General features: G+C 41.0%; 1 protein-coding gene across 1 annotated transcript in view; it reads left to right on the top strand.

The window, feature by feature from the left end:
* The window catches only part of FARS2 (phenylalanyl-tRNA synthetase 2, mitochondrial), a 478,466-nt gene that overhangs the window by 323,920 nt on the left and 131,379 nt on the right, over positions 1 to 23,167 (top strand). The window contains 1 exon segment of the mRNA XM_073567345.1: positions 23,104 to 23,167. This exon segment is cut by the window's right edge and continues 88 nt beyond it. Coding sequence (XP_073423446.1) covers positions 23,104 to 23,167 — 64 coding nt within the window.

The raw sequence follows: 23,167 nt of genomic DNA, 5'->3' as shown, positions 1-23,167 counted from the left end.
TTAGCGCGGCGGGGTGGCTCAATTGAATTGATCAATTTTTTGCAAAATATCTCATTTTTGAATACAGCTGGATATTATGTGCATATGCACTTCAATTTATGCGTTCTAACCTTAAGCAGTGCTGGCTTCCCCCCCTATTTTCTTGTTGTTGGTTTGTGGCTCACCACCACTGCTGCCGTGCACGCTTGGCTATGTCCGCTATAAATTTTTCTGTGTTCATTATGATGGATTTAGGCTGCTGTGCACACACACGGCAGCCCCGCCCTGCCCCAAGCTTTATTTAATTGTGCACCTGTGTCTGGGCCAACATCGCCCTTCATCTATGTTTTCTGGTTGGGCAATGTGTGGAGGTCAATCTTGATATGTCTGTGTTCAGACCTGGTTGGCCTTCATCTGCACTTGCTTCATCTGGCTTCATGGGAGCGATCCAGCAATGTTCAGGTACAGATTGCACTTGATGTGGTCATGCTCTTAGGAGGCCGTAATGGCACAGTATTTATTCTAAATGTAGAGTAGGACCCCCCACATGAGATTGCCTTGGCGCGGCGGGGTGGCTCAATTGAATTGATCAATTTTTTTGCAAAATATCTCATTTTTGAATACAGCTGGATATTATGTGCATATGCACTTCAATTTATGCGTTCTAACCTTAAGCAGTGCTGGCTTCCCCCCCTATTTTCCTATTAAAATCTGCAGTAAGATTTTTACAGAAAGAAAAACAATAATCCCTTATTTACATTAAATGACCATTTTGTTGGAGACACCACCTTTTGGAACATCCATTCATTGTGACAAAAAATCTACTTGGTGATTAACTCATTCTACAACAGCATTGACCAGAAAATGTGGACAGGAAAGATTTTTGCTGTTGCCACATAGTAGATTAGGGTAGTGAAGTGTTATGGGCATCCTGTTCTATCTTGTTCAAGAAGGTATGAGAAGCAAGGAAAACTAGAACTAATCTTTAATGATAAAACTCTTGTGGCATGGTTCACTGTCCTGCTGCCATTGGGTAAACAGCTTATCTGAATGGATGAACTTGGACAATCGCAAACCTTAAATAAGTCCTGCTGTCCAAACATCCATCTTCAGAGAAATGAGGACGCGCATTATCACCAAACCAGCCTACACTTTTGATACATGACAGGAAGAGTCCATTGACTCATGCTGCTAGCACCCAATTCTGAAACTCCCATTAAGATGGTGAAAAAGAAATCTGGATACATCTGACCAGGCTTTGCTCTTCCTTTCCTCACTGATCTAAATTTGAGCTCTTTTTGCCCAATGGAGTCTTGGTTTTCTGTTTTCTTAGACAACAATGACACTCGAATTGGTCTGTTGCAGTTTTATTAGCTCATCTGTGCTAGAAAACAGCAAGCAGTGTGCTGAGACATGATCTGGAGCCCCAGCATTCTATTAGGTTCAGTTTGCTTGAGTGTGCACCACCAGATCTTCAGAATGATTCTTCCTGTCCTCTTTCATCAACGAGTTGTTTATGTCCACAGGATAAGCTTTTGGGGGATGCTTCTCCTTAATCACACCATTCTCAGTATACTTTTTACACTCTTGCATGAGAAAAACCTTACAATGGGTTATCAAATAAGGCAAAGGCAGCACTCTGTAGCGCCATAGCTTGCAAACATGAAATATGAAAATTGAACTGCATTACTGCACTAGAGATATGAAAAATTGAGAATGCTTAGTGCATAAATTGGCCAATTCATGTGTACCTGGAAGCCATGTTAATGCGACTCTCGTTTTCCAGGAGCTAACACTGCCAAACCTCTCTTAGATTAAAGTCTTCATCTGTATGGGAACCTGTGAATCCTCTCTTGGACTAAAATCTATATTTCTATGGAGGGGGAGGGTCCTGCTGTGATTAAATTAAAAACGCCTGAGGCTAAGAGGCGGAGTGCTCAGTCAGAAGGCTACTGAATACAAATCTCAAAAAACTGACCGTCACATCAAAACATAGACTAGGTGTGAACAGGTGCTTGAGTCACCAACTCATATATAATCAAATAAATAAGGCAGCACTCTGTAGCGCCATAGCTTGCAAACATGAAGTATGAAAATTGAACTGCATTACTGCATTAGAAGTATGAAAAATTGAGAATGCTTAGCGCATAAATTGGCCAATTCATGTGTACCTGTAACCCTACAATGGGTTATGTCTTGTTCAAAGTTATTGATCTAGATTTTCCCAGAGAGTAGAAAAAACACCTCCTAAAATATTTACCTTTTTGATACTTCTTTATGTACATTTTTCATGCATTTTTACTTTTTACGGTAAAAACACTAAAAGAAATGGCATGCTGAAGATTTCAAAAGAAAGCTTTAATAGCTCAAATCCACAAGTAAAAAATGTAGCATGTGCATGAGATTTCAGAATTCTCATTCACTTTGCTTGTACTTTACAGTGTTGCATTTTTTACCCTTGAAAAACTAGCGGAAAAAAGTGTGTCAAAAAATTTCAGCATGTGAACAAGTTCATAATGTGGACTTCACAATGATACTGTTGAATTTATCCTTCACTTAAGGATCATTTCTAAAATTTCTCTGTAGAGACATTCCAATCCTGAAAGGGCAGTTGTCTTTAATAAAGTGGCTATTAAAGTGGCTGCCTATAACTTCAATATGAACGATCCATCTCTAGGATAGTTCATCAATATCGAATCACGCATCCAAAACCATTCTCTAGCAATGAATATAAGCTGGAAATGTCCAATTATGCTTCAAATGGTTTGTATCCAGAGATACGTCTCCTGTGTCCATCTCGTCTCACTCTGCTCCGATCGAAGCGCACCTGATTTGGCAACAATTCAATATACGAGGTCTTTCTTGAAGACCACCCAAAACCTGAACCTGACACCATCTATTAGAATGACATCTCAGGACCCTATTGGTGGGGGCATTTTAAATCCCAGATGCACCAATAGTGACCGTATTTGAAGGTAAACTGAAAAAGTTCACATGACCCTGGTCAGTCTGCCAAACCACTAGCAGGGATGTCATGCCAGAGTCCTGCCAATCTTATTGCACAATTTTAATGCTCTTTTTCATTAGGTGTGGTATAAACAGTATCCCTGGCACGATCATTATTATTTCTTTGAGATCAAAGAGTTGCAATTTTACAAAGTAGATAAAACACAAAAATTGAGCTTGGTTGGAGTTGGTACACATGCAGCATATAAATGCATGTTCACATGGCCAAAAAGCAGACAAAACCTACAAAAGACAGAATGAAAAAAACCCTGCTGTAATTAAATAAGTAAAAAGCAAAAGTGCATTTAAATCATACAGGGTTCTTAGTAATACTGTATTTGATCAAACATAGCATAAAAGCCGTCCCACCATCGACAAGGTGACTGTGGTTTGGGCGGTCCTACACTGTCTAGTATTAATAACCTTATCATGTGTCAAAGTTGACGTCTGTGTGAATAAGGGCAGACAAGGACCGGGTCCCAACCAGTGGACACCAGTCGGGGGAAGCCTTTAAATACAATTTCCAGCTCAGGAGAGTGAGGCCACAACCTAACTTGCACAGAATGCAAAAATACAAAGAAAAAACACAAAAATTTGTCTTTTTTTTTGTTTACAAAGTAGATATTAGTCATACTAAATTTAGTAAAGATGTTTACCCAATTTTTAGGTTTTTTTTGTCTTTTTGATTAATTTTGAGACTTCTAGCCTTTCCTCTTGTCCCCTTTCTTAACGATTAGTGGATAATATGCCAACAAATAAAAATAAGCCATTGTAAAAGATCCAGTGAGCAATAAATAAGTGAATTGTCATTAGACAATTGTTGCACATGCTTACACTGCACAATGATTAATAACATTGCAGGATTATTTTTTTTACAAAACAGCCCCATGTTTTAATAAAGTTGTTTTTTCCTCTCTAGCTTTAAGAATGAAATATCCTTATTTTTCAGTTTCTAACACCTAATGTAATACCAGATCCAAGTAGCACAGGGTATAGCAGAGAATAACTGATTGAATCGGACTTACTAAATATTTAAAACCATACTAATAGTATCTAACTTCTGCAATAAGAAAACAATAACATTAAACAACAGAAGATGCATAATATACGGTAAGTGAAGAAATAATACAATATACTTTGGCCCCAAAACTGCTTTTTATAAAATATATAAAAAGATAATGCAAACCTAGCTTGATAATAAGGTCGTACAATAATACCATATGGGAATGGACTGTGAACTCCTGTAGGAAACAGACAATGCATCTATTATAATGGAATCTGTCCTAGCATGTACAGTTTGGATACATTTAGAGACTTATCTTTGAGTTGGTCAGGGCTCCTTATCTTTTGCAGACTAGACTGATATGTTGCCTTTAGTCCCCGGTGTGCATCTTGCCTTCTAAGCCGCTTTGACATTCTATACAATAAAGGCTTTTGAAATGATCCTCGCTACCAGCGCTTTGTGTAGTCTTACTCGTGACACTGACATTTTGAGAGAAATATTTCCCTTCTGATCTAATGTCACACATTGGTACACATCCTCTTCATCTCCTTTTTTTACATGTCCTCATTAAGAGCTCAGTGCAATCCTATGATCACATTTGTGGATCGCCTAATCCTATTGTTAGTTATTAGTCTTGCATTGTATGTAAGGATTTTAATTGTGTGAAAATCTGGCCTGTAAAAATATACATGTACTATTATGTATAGTAATAAAATGTTAATTGGCATTGTAGATGACTTTGACCTATATCACTGCACATTTACGCTGTATGAGAATTAGGCAAGTGAGTATTTTCACCATATCATCATTTTTATGCAGATTTCCAACTCCAAGCTGTATAAACTTGCATGCTTATTGGTTGAAGCAGATCAGGTGATGTGTATTTGTGTAATGAGAGAGGGTGAGGCCTAAGGACACAACTCCCTTTATCAAGGTGTGCAGAATTATTAGGCACTTTGCTTTCCTTAGTCAAAATTGAAAAATGAGAGCATTTAACTGACTTTGAAAAATCTTACAGAGGGATGCAATATTCTTGAAATTACTACGATTATGCGGCGTGATCACAGAACTATCAACATTTTGCTGCAAATAGCCAATAGGGCCACAAAAAAGCATATTAACTGCTAAAGATTTGAGAAGAATCAAATGAGAATTGACCACGAAGCCATTATCCTCCAGTGCTGTCACATTCCAGAATTTCAACCTTTGTGGAGTATAAGTTGTTCATTGCTCAGAGACATGGACAAGGTAAGGAGTGCTGAAACCCAACCAACACGTTGAAATGAGTCAAGAAATATCTGAAGACAGATTTTTAAAGGTTTTATAAACTGAAGAGATGAGTGACCCTTGATGGACCAGATGGATGGGCCCGTGCCTGGATTGGTAACAGGCACAGACCTCCACTTTGACGCAAACACCAGCAAGGTCAAGGTGGGGTACTGCTGATGGCTGGTATTATTAAAGATGAGTTTTTTGGACCTTTTTGGATTGAACATTGATTCAAAATTAACTCCTAAGCCGTTTGTCAGTTTTCAGATGACACTTTCTTCAAGCACTAGTTCAGGAAAAAGTCTGCATCTTTCAAGAAAACCATGATTTTATGCAGGACAATGCTAGATCACATACATAAAAGTCTCCACTGCTTGGTTGCCAGTAAAGGCCTTAAAGAGGTTGTCCACTACTTTTACATTGATGGCCTATTTTTAGAAAAGTTCATGAATGTCTGATCGGCCGGATTTTGGCCTCACCGCGGATCAGCTGTTACTGGTGGTGCCGGCTGCAAGTATTTGCGGAGCTGGCCGTCAACTTGTAATGGCCAGGGCTTGTTACTGCACATCCGCCTCCTATTGAGTTAAGATATATTTATTGATATAGAAGGCAGATGTGTAATACCCTGCATCTGCCACGACAAGTGGCCACCGCAAGATAACACTGCAAGATAACAGCTGATTGGCGGGGGTGCTTGGTGCCGGACCCCTGCTGATCAGACATTGATGACCTATCCTAAGGATAGGCCATCAATGTATAAGTAGTGGACAACCTCTTTATGGATGAAATAATGACATGGCCCTTTCTTCACCTTGGCCTAAACCCTATTGAGAAATTGAGGGGCCTTTCTTAAAAGGGAGATTTATGGTGAAGGAAAACAGTAGACCTCTCTGAACAGTGTCTGGAAGGCTGCTGTTAGTGCTGCCCCAAAGTTGATCATCAGCACATAAAGAAACTGAACAGACTCCATGGAGGGATTATGACTTTTATTGAACAGACGTTCAGCAATATTATTGGCCACTGTGACATTTCAAAAAAAGTGCTTTTATACATTTTGATTCGTTTGGTTGTTATTCTCATGAAAACTGATAAAAATAAACAATTGACCTACGACAATTTACATTTTGCAGTTAGTTGCATAATAATTCCGCACACTTATAGTTGCATAATAATAATAAAGTGCAAATAGATATTCTACTAAAAAAAAGGCAAAACCTCACATTTACTGTTTTAAATATTCATGTTTCAGGTTTATTAACCCTTAGATTGACCGATAGCACTTTAGTTGTTTAATAATAGAATTAATCATCAAAAATACAAGTTTCCTAATAATTCTGCACACAGTGAAATTGTAATACCCCATACTAATACTACGTTTAAAGTTAGGCTATGTTGCTCCTTCAGTATCAATGCATTTTTGTATTTGCACACTGTGCATTTTTTTTGCTTATTTTTGAATGAAGAAATCAATTATTTATAAGATTTTACGAAAAGGAGATGTTATATAGTGTTGAAACAACTTTCACTCTGTACTCCAATACAATAAAACTGGTTGCCATAGAAACCAATCCTTTTTGTTCAAAGATAGCACATGTGAAAATAAATTAAAATTAAATGAGAAACCGAAGCAGTTAGAGTGGATATAATAAGTCTACACACCTCTGTGAAAATGACTGCGATTTTGTTATGTAAAAAATAAGATCATACCAAGAAGAATCATTTCAAAACTTTTTCCACTGTCAATCTTAATCTGTGCAAATCTTTTGAGAAACAAGCAAATCATTTTTAGGGGTAAAATTATAATTGGGAGTGTGATTGTGATAATAATTAGACAATCAGATTTACACTCATGGTAAATAGTAGTACTAGTCATCATTATTAGGCACTGTAAGCGGTTTATACCTTGTGGGAATAAAAGGACAAGAAATAGGAAAAACCCAATGTGGCGAAACAAAGAAGTAAGAGGAGCAATTAACAGTAAAAAGAAAGCATTTAAACTACTAAAGCAGGATGGCACTGTTGATGCTCTAAAAAACTATAAGGAGAAAAATTCTTTATCTAAAAAAAAATTAAAGCTGCCAAAAAGGAAACAGAGAAGCACATTGCTAAGGAGAGTAAAACTAATCCCAAGCTGTTCTTCAGCTATATCAATAGTAAAAGAATCAAAAGTGAAAGTGTAAGCCCATTAAAAAATTGTGAGGAAAGTATGGTTGTAAATGATGAGGAAAAAGCTAATACATTAAACACCTTCTTCTCCACGGTGGAAAATGAAATGCTAGGTGAAATGCCGAGAGACAGAGAAAACCCTATATTAAGGGTCACCAATCTAACCCAAGAAGAAGTGCAAATCCGGCTAAATAAGATTAAAATAGATAAATCTCCAGGTCCGGATGGCAAACACCCACGAGTACTAAGAGAACTAAGTAATGTAATAGACAAACCATTATTTCTTATATTTAGAGACTCTATAGCGACAGGGTCTGTTCCAGAGGACTGGCACATAGCAATATTCAAAAAAGGCTCTAAAAGTGAGCCTGGAAATTATAGGCCAGTAAGTCTAACCTCTATTGTAGGTAAAATATTTGAAGGGTTTCTGAGGGATGTTATTCTGGATTATCTCAATGAGAATAACTGTTTAACACCATATCAGCATGGGTTTATGAGGAATCGCTCCTGTCAAACCAATCTAATCAGTTTTTATGAAGAGGTAAGCTATAGACTGGACCAAGGTGAGTCATTGGATGTGGTATATCTTGATTTTTCCAAAGATACCGTGCCACACAAGAGGTTGGTACACAAAATGAGAATGCTGGGTCTGGGGGAAAATGTGTGTAAATGGGTAAGTAACTGGCTTAGTGATAGAAAGCAGATGGTGGTTATAAATGGTATATTCTGTAACTGGGTCGCTGTGACCAGTGGGGTACCGCAGGGGTCGGTGTTGGGACCTATTCTCTTCAACATATTTATTAACGATCTGGTAGAAGGTTTGCACAGTAAAATATCGATATTTGCAGATGATACAAAACTATGTAATGCAGTCTATTCAAGAGAAGATAGTATTCTGCTACAGATGGATCTGGATAAGTTGGGAACTTGGGCCGAAAGGTGGCAGATGCAGTTTAACAATGATAAATGTAAGGTTATACACATGGAAAGAAGGAATCAATATCACCATTACACACTGAACGGTAAACCACTGCGTAAATCTGACATGGAGAAGGACTTGGGGATCCTAGTTAATGATAAACTTACCTGGAGCAGCCAGTGCCAGGCAGCGGCTGCCAAGGCAAACAGGATCATGGGGTGCATTAAAAGAGGTCTGGCTACACATGATGAGAGCATTATACTGCCTCTGTACAAATCTGTGGTTAGACCACACATGGAGTACTGTGTACAGTTTTGGTCACCGGCACTCAGGAAGGATATAATGGAACTAGAGCGGGTACAAAGGAGGGCAACAAAATTAATAAAGGGGATGGGGGAACTTCAATACCTAGAGAGATTAGCAAAATTAGGATTATTTAGTCTAGAAAAAAGACGACTGAGAGGCGATCTAATAACCATGTATAAGTATATAAGGGGACAATACAAATATCTCTCCGAGGATCTGTTTATACCAAGGAAAGTGACGGTCACAAGGGGGCATTCTCTGTGTCTGGAGGAGAAAAGGTTTCTCCACCAACATAGAAGAGGATTCTTTACAGTTAGGGCAGTGAGAATCTGGAATTCCCTGCCTGAGGAGGTGGTGATGGCGAACTCAGTCGAAGGGTTCAAGAGAGGCCTGGATGTCTTCCTGGAGCGTAACAGTATTGTATCTTACAGTTATTGTTAGGTTCTTTAGAAGGACGTAGATCTGGGGATTTATTCTGACAGAATTTTATAGGCTGAACTGGATGGACTATTGTCTTTTTTCGGCCTTACTAACTATGTTACTATGTTATTATGTTACACAGCTGCCATCAGTTAAAATGGTTCTGATTAACCCCATTTAAAGTTTAGCTGTTCTAGTAGGATTTTTCTGACATTTTCCTAGTTGCATTTTACAGCAAAAGCCTAAGTTTGTATACATTTTACAACACAACCTATCTCATTATTAAAAGTTATCAGTCAGGAGATGGGTACAAAACATTTTCCAAGGTATTAGATATACCATGGAACACTCCAAAGATTGTCATCAAGAAGTGTCTGAAATTTCACACTACAGTGACATTACCTAGGACTGGACTTCCCTCAAAAATAGATGAAAAGACGAGAAAAAAAGTTCTGGGTGCTGCCAAGAGGCCAATAGCAGCATTAAAGAAAGTGCAAGAATTTCTGACAAGTACTGGTTGTGTACTACATGTGACAACAATCTTCTGTATTCTTCATATGTCTGCCCTGTGGGGTAGCATAGCAAGACAGAAGGCTTTTCTTATGAAGAAAACCTTCAAGCCCAGCTGTGGTTTGCCAAAACCTACTTCATGTTTGCCAAAAGTGTGTGTGAAAACGTGTCATGGTGTAATCAGACAAAGGTGACATGAACTCCCAAATATCACCCCACTTTCCACCGCTACAGGGGAAGTGGGAAGAGCGAGGCTAAGTGCCAGAATTGGCACATCTTAGAGATGCACCTTTTCTGGGGTGGCTGAGAGCTGATGTTTTTAGCCTGGGTGGGCAGTATCCATGGCCCCTTCCTACGCTATTAATATCAGCCCGCAGCTGTCTGCATAGCCTTTGCTGGTTATTAATTATAGAGGGACCCTACATCATTTTTTTGGGGGGGATTCCCCAATTCAATAGCCAGTAAAGGCTATGTATACAGCAATGAGCTGATATTAATAGCCTGGGAAGCTCCATGGGTATTACCCTCTTCCCAGGCTATAAACATCGGCCCCCAGTCATCGGCTTAAATTAAATACATGTACAGTAAGCTGTACACACACTGCACTAATTGTACTTGTCACTGACCGCTATATATCTATCTATTCTATATGTATTTACTGTATGTAATCCATCTCTTCTATCCTGTCGGCTACTGCAGCGATTTTACAGTACACGGCAGATGAATTGCTGGCTTTTCTTCTTTTAAATATATATATATATATATACAGCTCTGGCAAAAATTAAGAGACCACTGCACAGTTCTATAAAAATCAGCTTCTCTACATGTCTGACAGCCATTCCATTGTCAGTTGAATTCCAACCAGAGTACACCTCATACTACTTAATGTGCTTCTGATTAGGTGATCACCTGAACCAAATTTTATTTAACAAGGGAAGTATAAAAAACCCTGCTGTGGTGTTCACAATCCTCTTGCAATAGGACAAGCTGGATGGCAAAACAAGTGCTAGTAATATCCCAAAAGTAATAGGAATGAAAAAATAACTTTTAACCATGCCAGAGGGGTTGAAAAGAAAAGTCTTGAGTGAGGAAAAGAAGGGCTCAATTCTGGCTTTACTAGCAGAGGGATACAGTGAGCATCATGTTGCCTCCATCCTTAAAATTTCTAAGATGGCAGTCCATTACAACAAGGTCAAGCAGCAGACATTAGGGACAACAAAGCTACAGACCGGCAGAGGGCGAAAACGACTCTCCACTGACCAGGATGACCGTCATCTTTTTCGAATGTCACTCGGCAACCGTAGGATGACATCAAGTGATCTGTTGTGAGTTCATTTTCCCCTTCACTACTGAGGCCCGAGGAACTCCCTCTTCTGGTGAAGAAAGGTAGTGAGCCTGATTATCAAACACCTGAGCCTGATGATGATGACTGGCTGAGTGGAGTTACTGACTGGATATTAGGCTGCCGACGGCCTTCTGCCCTGCGGGTGATTTCTCTGTGGGATCCTTGGAGTCCAGTCTGAATTCCTTCTCTTCTAAAGCTAAGTTTTCTGCTCGGCTTTTTGCATTTGTGCTTTGACTTTGTTTTGCTTTGTTTATCTGGATTTCTGCCATTCCCTGCTGGGGTGAGCTGAATTCCTTTAGCTCTGTCTTCTGAAAATACCTGAGTGCTGATTTAGTTTTTGAAGCCTAGCTGCTTCAGGGTCTTTTTCCATATCAGCTTGTTGGCTTATGTCTTTGATAGGGTTTTGGCAAATTGCAGACAGCAACCTTCCTTTCCTGTTCTGTTTAGTTAGCTTGGGCCCCATCGTTTGCCCAGCCTATCTTTCTATCTGTGTGAGTGTTTTTTCATCTTGCTTCACCGTCATTATATGTTGGGGGCTGCCTTTTTACTTTGGGGTCTGCTCTGGGGCAGTTTAGATTTCCTTTTCTGTCTTTAAGCTATTTAGCTCTCCGGCTGTGATCGAGGGGTCTAGGGCTCCGTAGGAACCCCCCACGGCTACTGCTAGTTGTGTTGATAGGTTCAGGGGGTCTGCAATCTGATAGTTGCCAACTTCTCTGGTTTTCTGGACGTAGCTTCTATTTTTGTGTCTGCCTCCTACGGTGACTCAATCATAACAGTGATCTACAAAAGGAATGGCAAATGGCAGCTAGAGTGACGTGCAGGGCAAGAACAGTTCATAACAGGTTCCAAGAGACAGGGCTCATGTCCTGTAAAGCTAGCATAAAAGCCTTTTATCAATGAGAAGCAAAGAAGAGCCAGGCTGAAGTTTGCCAAAGACGATAAGGATTGGACCATAGAGGACTAGAGTAAGGTAATCTTCTCTTATGAGTGTAATTTTCAGCTTTGCCCAACACCTGGTTGTCTATTGGTTAGACGGAGACCTGGAGAGGCGTACAAGCCACAGTGTCTTGCACCCACTTTGAAGTTTGGTGGAGGATCGGTAATGATCTGGGGATGCTTCAGCAAGGTTGGAATTGGGCAGATTAATCTTTGTGAAGGACTTATGAATCAAGCCGCATACAAGGTTATCCTGGAAAAACAGTTGATTCTTTCTGCTCTGGCAATGTTCCCCAATTCTGAGGACTAATTTTTCCAGCAGAACAATGCGCCTTGCCATACAGCTAGGTCAATCAATGTGTGGATGAAGGACCACGACATCAATCCCTGTCATGGCCAGCCCAATCTCCAGACCTGAACCCCATTGAAAACCTCTGGAATGTAATCAAGAGGAAAATGGATAGTCACAAGCCATCAAACAAAAACCTGCTTAAATTTTTGTACCAGGAGTGGCATAAGGTCACCCAAAAGCAGTGCGAAAGACTGGTGGAAAGCATGCCAAGATGCATGAAAGCTGTGATTAAAAATCATGGTTATTCCACAAAATATTGATTTCAGAACTCTTCATGAGTTAAAACATTAGTATTGTTGTTTCTTTGTTTTTTAGCATTATTTGAGGTCTGCAAGCACTGCATTTTTTGTTATTTTGACCATTTCTCATTTTCTGATAATAAGTACAACATTTAGTGCTTGGAAGTAGTTTATAGAATAAAAGAGCAATTTACATTTTACTCAGAAATATACCTATGAAGAGAAAAATCAGACAAACTGAAAATTTTGCAGTGGTCTCTTCATTTTCGCCAGAATTGTATTTGTGTGTGTCACTGACATCTATATATCTATGTATTCTATGTGTAAATATCTGTTCTGTTCTCACCTGTCACTCTGTGATTTTACTGTACTCGGCACATGAATTGTCGGCTTTTATTCTCTATCTATATGTTTTAAAGAATATTTCGTTTGAAAAGGATGTGTAAATGACACAGAATTGCTCTATGTATAAGCTTGCGTTAAAATCGCATTGCAGTTGCATAGCAATCACTGCAATTGGATGTAAATCGGATGCTAGGTGTGAAAAATCGGATTGTACTCACATGAAAAATTCATTACACTCGCTTGACACTTGCATTACAGTCATCCGACTTTCCTGCATCAAAATTGGACCAATTTTAAAATCTCTAGTGTTAAGCCCCCGTTACACACCGCAATATCGCTAGCAATATCGCTGTAAAGTCACCGATTTTGTGACGTTGCAGCGATATTGTTAGCGATATCGCTGCATGTGATACTTACCTCCGACCGGCTCCCCCGCTTGTTATCGCTGATCGCGCGAGAAGCTGCTGGACCATTCCTCGTCGGCCACTTCCTGCTGCGCTTCCTGTGGCGCCGACGAGCGATGCGTGGAGCCGGGCGGGAGGACGCAGGATCGCCGCGTCTGACAGGTAAGTAGCGATCCCCGTCCCCAGTGATGTCGCTGATGAGATCTGCCTGTGTGGCAGCTCACTAGCGACCACCTAGCGATGCACCAGCGATCCTGACCGCGTCATATCGCTGGTCGGGATCGCTGGTGCATCGCTAGGTGTAACGGTACCCTTACTCCAGCCTTAGAGACCCTCAAAATAAAGTTAACATGTTAAGGAGATAGCTTTGAACGTTTAAAAAAACAAAACAAAAAAAAACAGGAACAATGGATAAATAAAAAATAAATTCTGCAAAATGGGCTGATGATGTTCACACATAGAAGATAGAAAACACAAGCAGAAGGTTGGATAAATACCTGTGTGAAGAGAAAAGATAGATGAGTATTAGCTTCATGCCATGTAGAACTGCAGACTACACTTTAAAAGTATTGCACTTAAAAATGTATTGCACACATGCTATCCCTAGCCAGATCTGAATATATAGGAGTTATTCAACTATAGAGTTGAATAGCACGTCTTCACTTTCCAGCCCTGCCGTGTGCCCAAACAGTAGTTTCCAACCATATATGGGGTATTACAGTATTCAGGTATGTTTGTTTATCTTTGTGAAAATAGGGGAAAAAAGTCAACATTTTAGTAAAAAAAAATATATTTTTTTACATTTTACCGTATTTTTCGGACTATAAGACGCACCGGACCATAAGACGCACCCCAATTTTCAGAAGGAAAATAGGGAAAAAAATAATAATGTGTCAAATGGGGGTCCGTCTTACAGTCCGAATTCAGCTTACCTGGGAAGGGAGCCGGCATGTCCGGGGACGGCGCATGCGCGGGTTCAGATCTCGTCGTCCCCCGAGATTTCGGGACGAGATCTGAACCCGCGCATGCGCCGTCCCCGGACCGGCGGTCATCTTCCCAGCGTCCATGTTCCCGGAGGCCACCGCAACATGGCGGCGGCCAGCAGGGAATGTGTGGGGGTGCCTCCGGGCTTGGAGGAAATGCCGGCAGAGCCACCGCCCCTGCACCAGAGCACAGCCCGCCGCCACCACCGCCCCGCAGAGCCCCGCCCGCTGCCACCACCGCCCTGCAGAGCCCCGGAGGTGAATATATTGCTTCCATAAGACGCACCCCCCACTTTCCCCCAAAATTTGGGGGGAAAATAGTGCGTCTTATGGTCCGAAAAATACGGTACTTCCTTTTAAGCACCCAAAGGGTTAACAAACATCCTGAATGCAATTTTGAATACTTTTAGGGATGCAGTTTATTAAACGGAGTCGCTCTTTTCTTTAATATATAGGAGTCTCAAAATCTACAGGGTAGGACCTGTTCAATGACCTGAAGGGAGCTGGGACCTCCGTCTCAAACATTATGATTAGTAATGCACTAGCTGTCATTGATTTAAAAACCTGCAGGGCACGCAAGTTCCCTCTGCTCACATCAGCACATGTTCAGGCCCATTTAAAGTTTGCCAGTGACCATCTGGATGATCCAGAGGAGGCATGAGAGAAGGTCGTGCTCAGATGAGTCCAGAATAGAACTTTTTGGTGTCAACTCCACTTTCCGTGTTTGGATGAAGAAGAAGAATGAGTACAACCTCAAGAACATCATCCCAGCCGCGAAGCATGGTGGGGAAAACATCATATTTTGGGAGTGTTTTTGCTACAAAGGGCAAACGATGACAGCAACGTATTGAAGGGAGGATGGATGGGGTAATGTATAATGAGATTTTGGCCAACAACCTCCTTATCTCATTAAGAGCATTGAAGATGGGTCATGGCTGGGTCTTCCAGCATGACAATGACCCGAAACATACAGCCAGTGCAACTAAGAAGTGGCTCCGTGAGAAGAATTTCAAGGACCTGGAGTGGCCTAGCCAGTCTCCAGACCTAAACCTAATAAAAAATATTTGGAAGAAGCTGAAACTCATTGTTGTCCATTGACAGCCCCGAAACCTGAAATATCTGGAGATCAGTAGAGGAGAGGTCCAAAATTCCTGCTGCAGTGTGTGCAAACTTAGTCAAGAACTACAGGAAACATCAGAACTCTGTAATTCCAAAGAAAGGTTTCTGTACCAAATATTAAGTTCTGTTCTATTATGTCAAATACTTATTTCATGCAATAAAATGCAAATTATGTACAAATCAAACAATGTGATTTTCTGGATTTTTTTTAAGATTCTGTCCCTCACAGTTGTAGTGTACCAGCGATAAAAATTACAGACCTCTCCATTCTTTGTAAGTGGGAAAACTTGCAAAATCATATATACCGTATTTTTCGCTTTATAAGACGCTCCGGATTATAAGACGCACCCCAAATTTTGAGGAGGAAAATAGGAAAAAAACTTTTTTTTAATAAAATGGTGGTGCATCCTATAATCCATGCGTCTTACTGCTTACCAGGGGTGGTGATGGAGGAGGCCGGAGTGGAACATTGCTGCTGGGATGAGGGGGTGTTTTGATGTGCAGCGTGCCGCTACCGGTGTTTGATATTGCCGCCGCCCTCTGTCCCCTGATGCTTGCCACCACCGCCATTCTCTGTCCCCCGGTGCCTGCTTGCCACCACCGCTGCACTCTGTCCCCCAGTGCTTGCCACCACTGCCGCGCTCTGTCCCCCGGTTCTTACCGCCACCGCCGCGCTCTGTCCCCCGGTTCTTACCGCCACCGCCGCGCTCCTGTCCCCCGGTGTTTGCCGCCATCGCCGCAATCTGTCATCTCCCGAGATTTCAGTGCCGAGATGTCCATCTGCGCATGCGCGGCGGCCATTTTCCAGGAAGAAAAACACAGGAAAGCAGGCATGGTGCGGCAGAGACCCCCCACACTGAACGGGACAGAGCGCGGCGGCGGCGGAAGAAACTACCAGGGGACAGGAGCGCGGCGGTGGCGGTAAGAACCAGCAGACAGCGCAGCGGCAGCATCAGGGCACAGAGTGCCGCGGCAAGTACCCTCAGCGGCAGCGCAAAGGTATATCCTCTTTGTAAGACGCACCCCCTTTTCCCCCCTTTGTAAGTGCGTCTTACAAAGCGGAAAATACGGTATATAATTGTAGTGTGGCTAATGGTTGCATAGTCAATGGGAGGTATGTGTCACAGAGATGGCCTGTCTCTGTGATATAACCCGGAGTATTTTTCACTAATGCATGAAAGCACTGAGAGGTTCATTTATTGCACCTTTATCTGGGTTGCGGGTAGCTATGAGAGATGGGCGGGTCTGGCTACCCACATGCCTCACATCTGGGTGTGGTTACAGCCTATATAATGGAGTCTTTTTTTGGCACATGGTTCTGTGTGTTGGGAGGGAGAAGGCCTCTTGCATGTGTGGCTCCAGACTGAGCCTGAGTACTGGACATTACTCCAGCCTGTGTGCCCACAGGCCGGGCATAGCAGAGCCCGGCTATGGACATTTGTATTTTGTTTTGCCTGATCTAAAGGCTGTTTACTTTCTGTTTTTCCTTCTGGGCTTATGAAGCAATAAACCCACATGAACTTTTAAAGGAATAAGCCCCCTGTTTTCTTCCCATTGCACCCAAGTGGGTACAACCCCTACAATATATAACAACTGTTTAACATTTAAGTAGTCAATATAAGGGTCCTGTCAGCAGGCATTTAGACCCCAAACTAGCATCATCTATATAGAGTCCCTGAAATATTGTTCATGTGCATACCATTATTTTATGAGTTTGTGTCTTCATTTTCTAGAAGTCTATTGGCAAATTTGGCAAATTTTTATGCAAATGAGAATGAAGTTGTATCTTTCTGGCCTCTCTCCTACTTTCCGTGCCTGCCACCACTGACTGACAGGTCACTCTTTCTTATGACCTGTTCTTTCGCCCGAGATCTCGTGTAAGTGCCATCTTTCTCGGGAGCAGCAAATATGCAGATTGATAGTCTGTGCGTTGAATGTCGTCAGTGCATGCATCACGCCCATGAATGCCAACGCATGAGTGAGATCTTGGCAGGTAGAAAAGACTTGCCATTCATTGACATTAGTCTGGTGGAGAACGTTGGACAGAGGCCATAGAGTAGTATTAAAATGGAGAACACAGTCTTTTAAAACAAAGGTACACACGTGATAAACATTACATTGACTTTACAGAGATCATGTTATTTAGGGGTTAAGAAAAAAACCTTTTGACAGGTTCTCTTTGAACGCAATTTGAACGCAAAAGTGTCAATCTTGGAACATTGTTGTGCACTGACATATTTTGGCTATTTCATAGGTTAATCTAAAGTGTAATAGTCACCAAGACTAATAGTAAAACTTTACACATCCAAAATTACGCACCATTTACAACATTGTGATTCTGAATTAACACTGAAGGAGAAAGCTTTGTAAGATCCTGGCGTCGTTAAAAACATAACTAAGCAATTAAATTGTCATGATCCAGGACGGGGTTTCGCTTTGGCCCGTCCTGATCAGACTGGGGGTTAATTGTTCCGCCTCTCCCTGGCAGAGGGCGGCTATTTAATGCTCACTGGACCTAGGTCCTGTGTCAGTTATACTCCTTTCATTCGGCTGAGTTAGTTGACCTTGTGTGTACGTGTGCCTTGTGCCTGATATCTTGCTTGCTTGTTTGGTTTTGATCCGGTTCTGTCCCTGTTACGAGTTTTGCCTGTCCCTCTTGTACTGCGCTACCTCTCGTGTATGACTCTCTGCTTGTGACCCGACTTCTCTCTGCTCGTCCCCTTGGTACCACGTCGCCCTCTTGTGTATGACCTTTGGCTTTGCTGACTACCTGTCTGTCCCTCCTGTGCCTCGTTTGCCCGTACTGTTGTGACCTCCGTTTTGCCTGACTCTGAGTTGTTGTATGGTGTCCTGTCATATCTGAAAGCAGGAAGCTAAGCCCCGCCCCCTTGCAGTCACCTGACCATAGGTCCTGTGCCAGCTTACTAACTTCAGTGTCCGCAGGTCCTGTGCCTCTTTACTTTCCGGCGCTGACTGGACCCTGACACTAATAGTTTGAAGCACGCATTGTCACCTCTGCTGCCCTGCTACACAGGTATCTTTTAGCACTGTTTCTGTACTCAGGACACGCGCACTGGCTCTGTGAGCGAGAGTAGTGCGGTGTCTCTGACAGAAATGAAAGACATGTAGATGAGCTGCGTAGTGAGATGATAAATGGGTACAAATATTTTCTTCCCTAAAGACAGGTTATCCCTCTCCGGTTCTGCTGCTCAACACACTGCACATTTATCTTAGGCCATTTTCCTTAATTATGCTAAAATTTCAATTCTTTAAGTCTCGGTGCTCACGACAAGCATCTAAAAGCAATTATTCCAAAATGTTTTTCTTTTTTTTGTTCAGTAACGCTCATAATTGCTTACTGGGGGACTATGATGTGAAGCATTTTATTCAGTGTGGCAATTTATGAGAAGTAATATATGTCACTCATCTGTGTGTTCTGGTAGCTCCCTCTTATTGTTTTGCATCTCTTTTGCAGAAAATTAATTCATTTGACAGGTTTATTCGTATAACAGGCTGTGAAATCCCTTTGATTTCACAGCTGATTCACTGAGGGTTTCATTAATCCAAAATGAATCACAGATACCTTTTTTAGCTTTTTGTGTGTACAAGGAATTTTCACAACTAGGTTATTTTGAAGACATTTTCTTACAGTCACTCAATGTTGAAATCACTTTTTATTTTAACAGTTTGAGTATTCCTTCTTAGGTTACATTCTGATGGTGTGCAAGAGCTATGCACAAGGTCACACGTAAAGTAAAACTAGCTATGGAACTACTGTATAACCAATCTAATTCAGTATATACTCCCAGACATTATTTATTTCCTTTAATCCGATTTATCGTTCTTATACCCAATATACTAGTAGCGTTCAACCAGTGGCTCTCCAGATGTTGCAAGACTATAACTCTCAGCATCTGCAAACAGCTTGCCAACTGGAACTCGTCTAATCTTGTCTTCAGTATTATGGTTTATAACCAAATGCATGCTATTCAACATAATTACACCATGTTCCAAATTATTATGCAAATTATATTTTTCTCTGATTTTCCTAAATGGTCAGTGCAAATGACAGTCAGTCTAATAAAAGTCATCACCCATTATAGTATACAACTAATTTTATTGAAGAAACCTCCAAATGATAACAGTATAATCTCCAAAATGAATATGCACTGTTCCAAATTATTAGGCACAGTAGAATTTCTAAACATTTGATATGTTTTAAAGAACTGCTCATTTGTGGAATTTGTAGCATTAGGAGGTCACATTCACTGAACAAAGAAGCTATTTAACTCCAAAATATCCTAACAGGCCAAGTTACATGTTAATATAGGAACCCTTCATTGATATCACCTTCACAATTCTTGCATCCGTTGTGAGTTTTTGGAGAGTTTCTGCTTGTATTTCTTTGCATGAAGTCAGAATAGCCTCCCAGAGCTGCTGTTTGATGTGAGCTGCCTCCCACCCTCATAGATCTTTTGCTTGATGATACTCCAAAAGTTCTCTATAGGGTTGAGGTCAGGGGAAGATGGTGGCTACACCATGATTTTATCTTTTTTTATGCCCATAGCAGCCAATGACTCAGAGGTATTCTTTGCAGCATGAGATGGTGCATTGTCATGCATGAAGATGATTTTGCTCCTCAAGGCACGTTTCTGCTTTTTAGACCATGGAAGAAAGTTATCAGTCAGAAACTCTATATACTTTGCAGAGTTGTTTCCCCATGATTCCGGCCCAAAACATGACTCCTCCACCTCCTTGCTCACATCGCAGCCTTGTTGGGACATGGTGGCCATCCACCAATCATCCACTACTCCATCCATCTGGACCATCCAGGGTTGCTCGACACTCATTAGTAAACAAGACTGTTTGAAAATTAGTCTTCAGGTATGTCTGGGCCCACTACAACCGTTTCTGCTTGTGAGCACTGTTTAGGGGTGGCTGAATAGTAGGTTTATGCACCACAGCAAGCCTTTGAAGGATCCTACACCTTGAGGTTCGAGGGACTCCAGAAGCACCAGCAGCTTCAAATATCTGTTTGCTGGTTTGTAATGGCTTTTTAGCAGCTGCTCTCTTGATCAGATGAACTTGCCTGGCAGAAACCTTCCTCATTCTGCCTTTATCAGCACGAACACGTCTGTGCTCAGAATCAGCCACAAATCTCTTAACAGTACGATGATCACGCTTAAGTTTTTGGGAAATATCTAATGTTTTCATCCCTTGACCAAGGCATTGCACTATTTGATGCTTTTCAGCAGCAGAGAGATCCTTTTTCTTTCCCTTGTTACTTGAAAACTCTGGCTTGCTTAGCAGTGTGGAACATCCAGTTTTCCTTTTATTGGGCTCACATGGCAAACTAATTATCACAAGTATCTAAGATTGATTTCAGTGATCCAAAGAACCCTGAGACACAATACCATCAATGGGTTTCATTGAAAAAAGAAATGCTATGACACAAAACCAATTTGCATAATAATTTGGAACATAGTGTAAAGACCATTGTTGAGTCAAGAATTCACAGCTTAGATTTCAAAGGTCCCTTTCCTCTTAAAGCAATTGTTTCAAAGAACGGACAACTACTCGGATAACCCCTTCGCCCCTGAGTAAAATAATAACTTTGGCACTCGGCCTCCCGGGGCTCGCGAGCCCTGCAGCCAAACCCCTGACTTCACTCTCATCGCCTTTGGACATATCAGACATCAAGAAAAAGTGAGAAGTCAGCCGCAGCTCTGACTCTTCCTTTTGATGTCTGATTGATCCAAAGAAGGGGCAGCAAAGCCAGGGCTGATTAGTTGTAGGGCTTGCGTTACATAACAGTGATAGCAGCAATTCATGGTCTCTCCGTGATGCTGCTATGGATGCTGAAACGATTGCTACACATCACTCAAATCCATCTGTTAGAGATTGACAGTGGCATTTAAATGTTTAAGCTGCAGTGATTGGAGTGGCATGTATAAGACAGCCAGCGCCTGTTAAGTATGGAGTGGACTTGGCATCACACACATGCATACCAATACATAATCTATCAAGACGGGGGTTAAAAAACTTTTAATAACTCCTATTTACTACTGTCGGTAATTTTGAGGGGTCAAAACTGCTGACCGACTCGCTTTAATGCCCCCTATCTGCCCAATACACCCATATAATGCTACCTGGTCTGCACTTCAGTTTCATGACAACTAGTAGTACATTGGCTATGGGGTAGAGCTCTTCCTTTACAGCATTGAAGTTCTGGGTTCAAATCCCATCAAGGAGATTGTATGGTCTTCTCACGTGGGTTTCCTCCCTCACTCCAATGGCATACTGATAGGGATTTAGATTGAGAGCTTCAATAGTGCCAACAGCATTATATTTTACTTTACTTCCAGTCCATAAAGTCAATTACATGCTGGTGAATTGCACATTTGTATTCCATGTGGTTAGTGCAAATTTTTGTAAATTTTAGTTGATGTCTTTAACAAATCAGTTCAGTTCAGAATTATTTAATATAATTTAAAGTTCTTATTCACTGTTATAAAACTATCTATAACTGAACTCCATTCTTTATATTGTTGACTCTTTCTGTCCCACATGTATTTTCCATTTTCCTAATGCCCTTTGGATGTCATCCCCTTTTGTGAAAACCTCTTGTGCTGCATCTATTCTCTGGAATGTACTATGTTGGTCAAGTAAACAGTGATATATAATTGAGCTTCAAAACCAGACACGTTCCATAGACAAGACTGGTGATGATTAGGGATGAGCGTACCCGTGTATGTTAGAGTTTGAGCGAACTTTAATCCAAAGTTCGGTTCGGGTAGCAGAACTACCCAAACTTGAACCTGAACCCCATAGAAGTCAATAGGGACCTGAACTTTTCTTTCTTTCTTTCTTTCTTTCTTTCTTTCTTTCTTTCTTTCTTTCTTTCTCCCTCTTTCCCCTTCTCTCTCTGTCCCTCTCTACTACTCTCTCTCTCTCTTTATCCCTCTATCTTTTCTTCTCTCTCTCTCTGTCTCACTCTACGGTACGATCACCAAACTTTACAGTTCGGATTTGGTCATCTCTATTGCTGATTATAATCTATAGATACCTATGACAAATTTAAGTTTTTCTAAATACTATACCATTGAAGTTCTTCAGTTTTTTTTTTCATCTCCAACCTGATTAAATTACTATTATCCTGCTGGTTTAACCTGCTCCATTCAATATTTTTTTTTTCATTGCCTTAAAGAGAAACTTTTATCTGGTTTTTGCCACCTAACCTGAGAGCGCCATAATGTAGAGACAGAGTCCCTTATTCCAGCTATGTGTCACTTACTGGGCTGCTTAGTGTAGTTTTGATAAAATCACTGTTTTATCAGCATGGGATTGTCACTCGAGGACCAGTAAACCTGCTGTTATGTACTCCTCTATATTCATGAGTTCTGTATAGCCCCATCACTGATTCACATCTTTATGCCTATGCATAGTGTTCACAAAAACCTGCCAATCAGTGATGTGGACGAGGTTATACAGAGCTCAGCATCAAGAGAACTGGTAGATCTTCAAACAAAGATTTTATCAAAACTACAGCAAGCAGCCCAAAACCTAGAGTCAGATTCACTTTAATTCATATCAAATTGGCTTATTTAAAAAAAAACAAACAAAAAAACCCAGTTATTTATTTTACATTAATAACATAGGTTGAATAGGAATTTATGGCTGTCAACATAAAGGGGAAAAAATATTTTTGTTGATTCTTTATAATTAGGCACTTGTATAATATGCAGTCTTAATGTTTCCAATTGTATGGTGGTAAAATAATCTTATCTTTTTATTTATTTCAGCCAATTAGCAAGTTTCCCCATTTGAGCAATGACATTTCCTTCTGGCTGCCTAGTGAAGGATATC

Source organism: Dendrobates tinctorius, unplaced genomic scaffold (assembly GCF_039654945.1).
Source record: "Dendrobates tinctorius isolate UK_male_01 unplaced genomic scaffold, ASM3965494v1 ptg000004l, whole genome shotgun sequence".
Taxonomy (NCBI): domain Eukaryota; kingdom Metazoa; phylum Chordata; class Amphibia; order Anura; family Dendrobatidae; genus Dendrobates; species Dendrobates tinctorius.
This window is presented reverse-complemented; position numbering and strand designations above follow the sequence as displayed.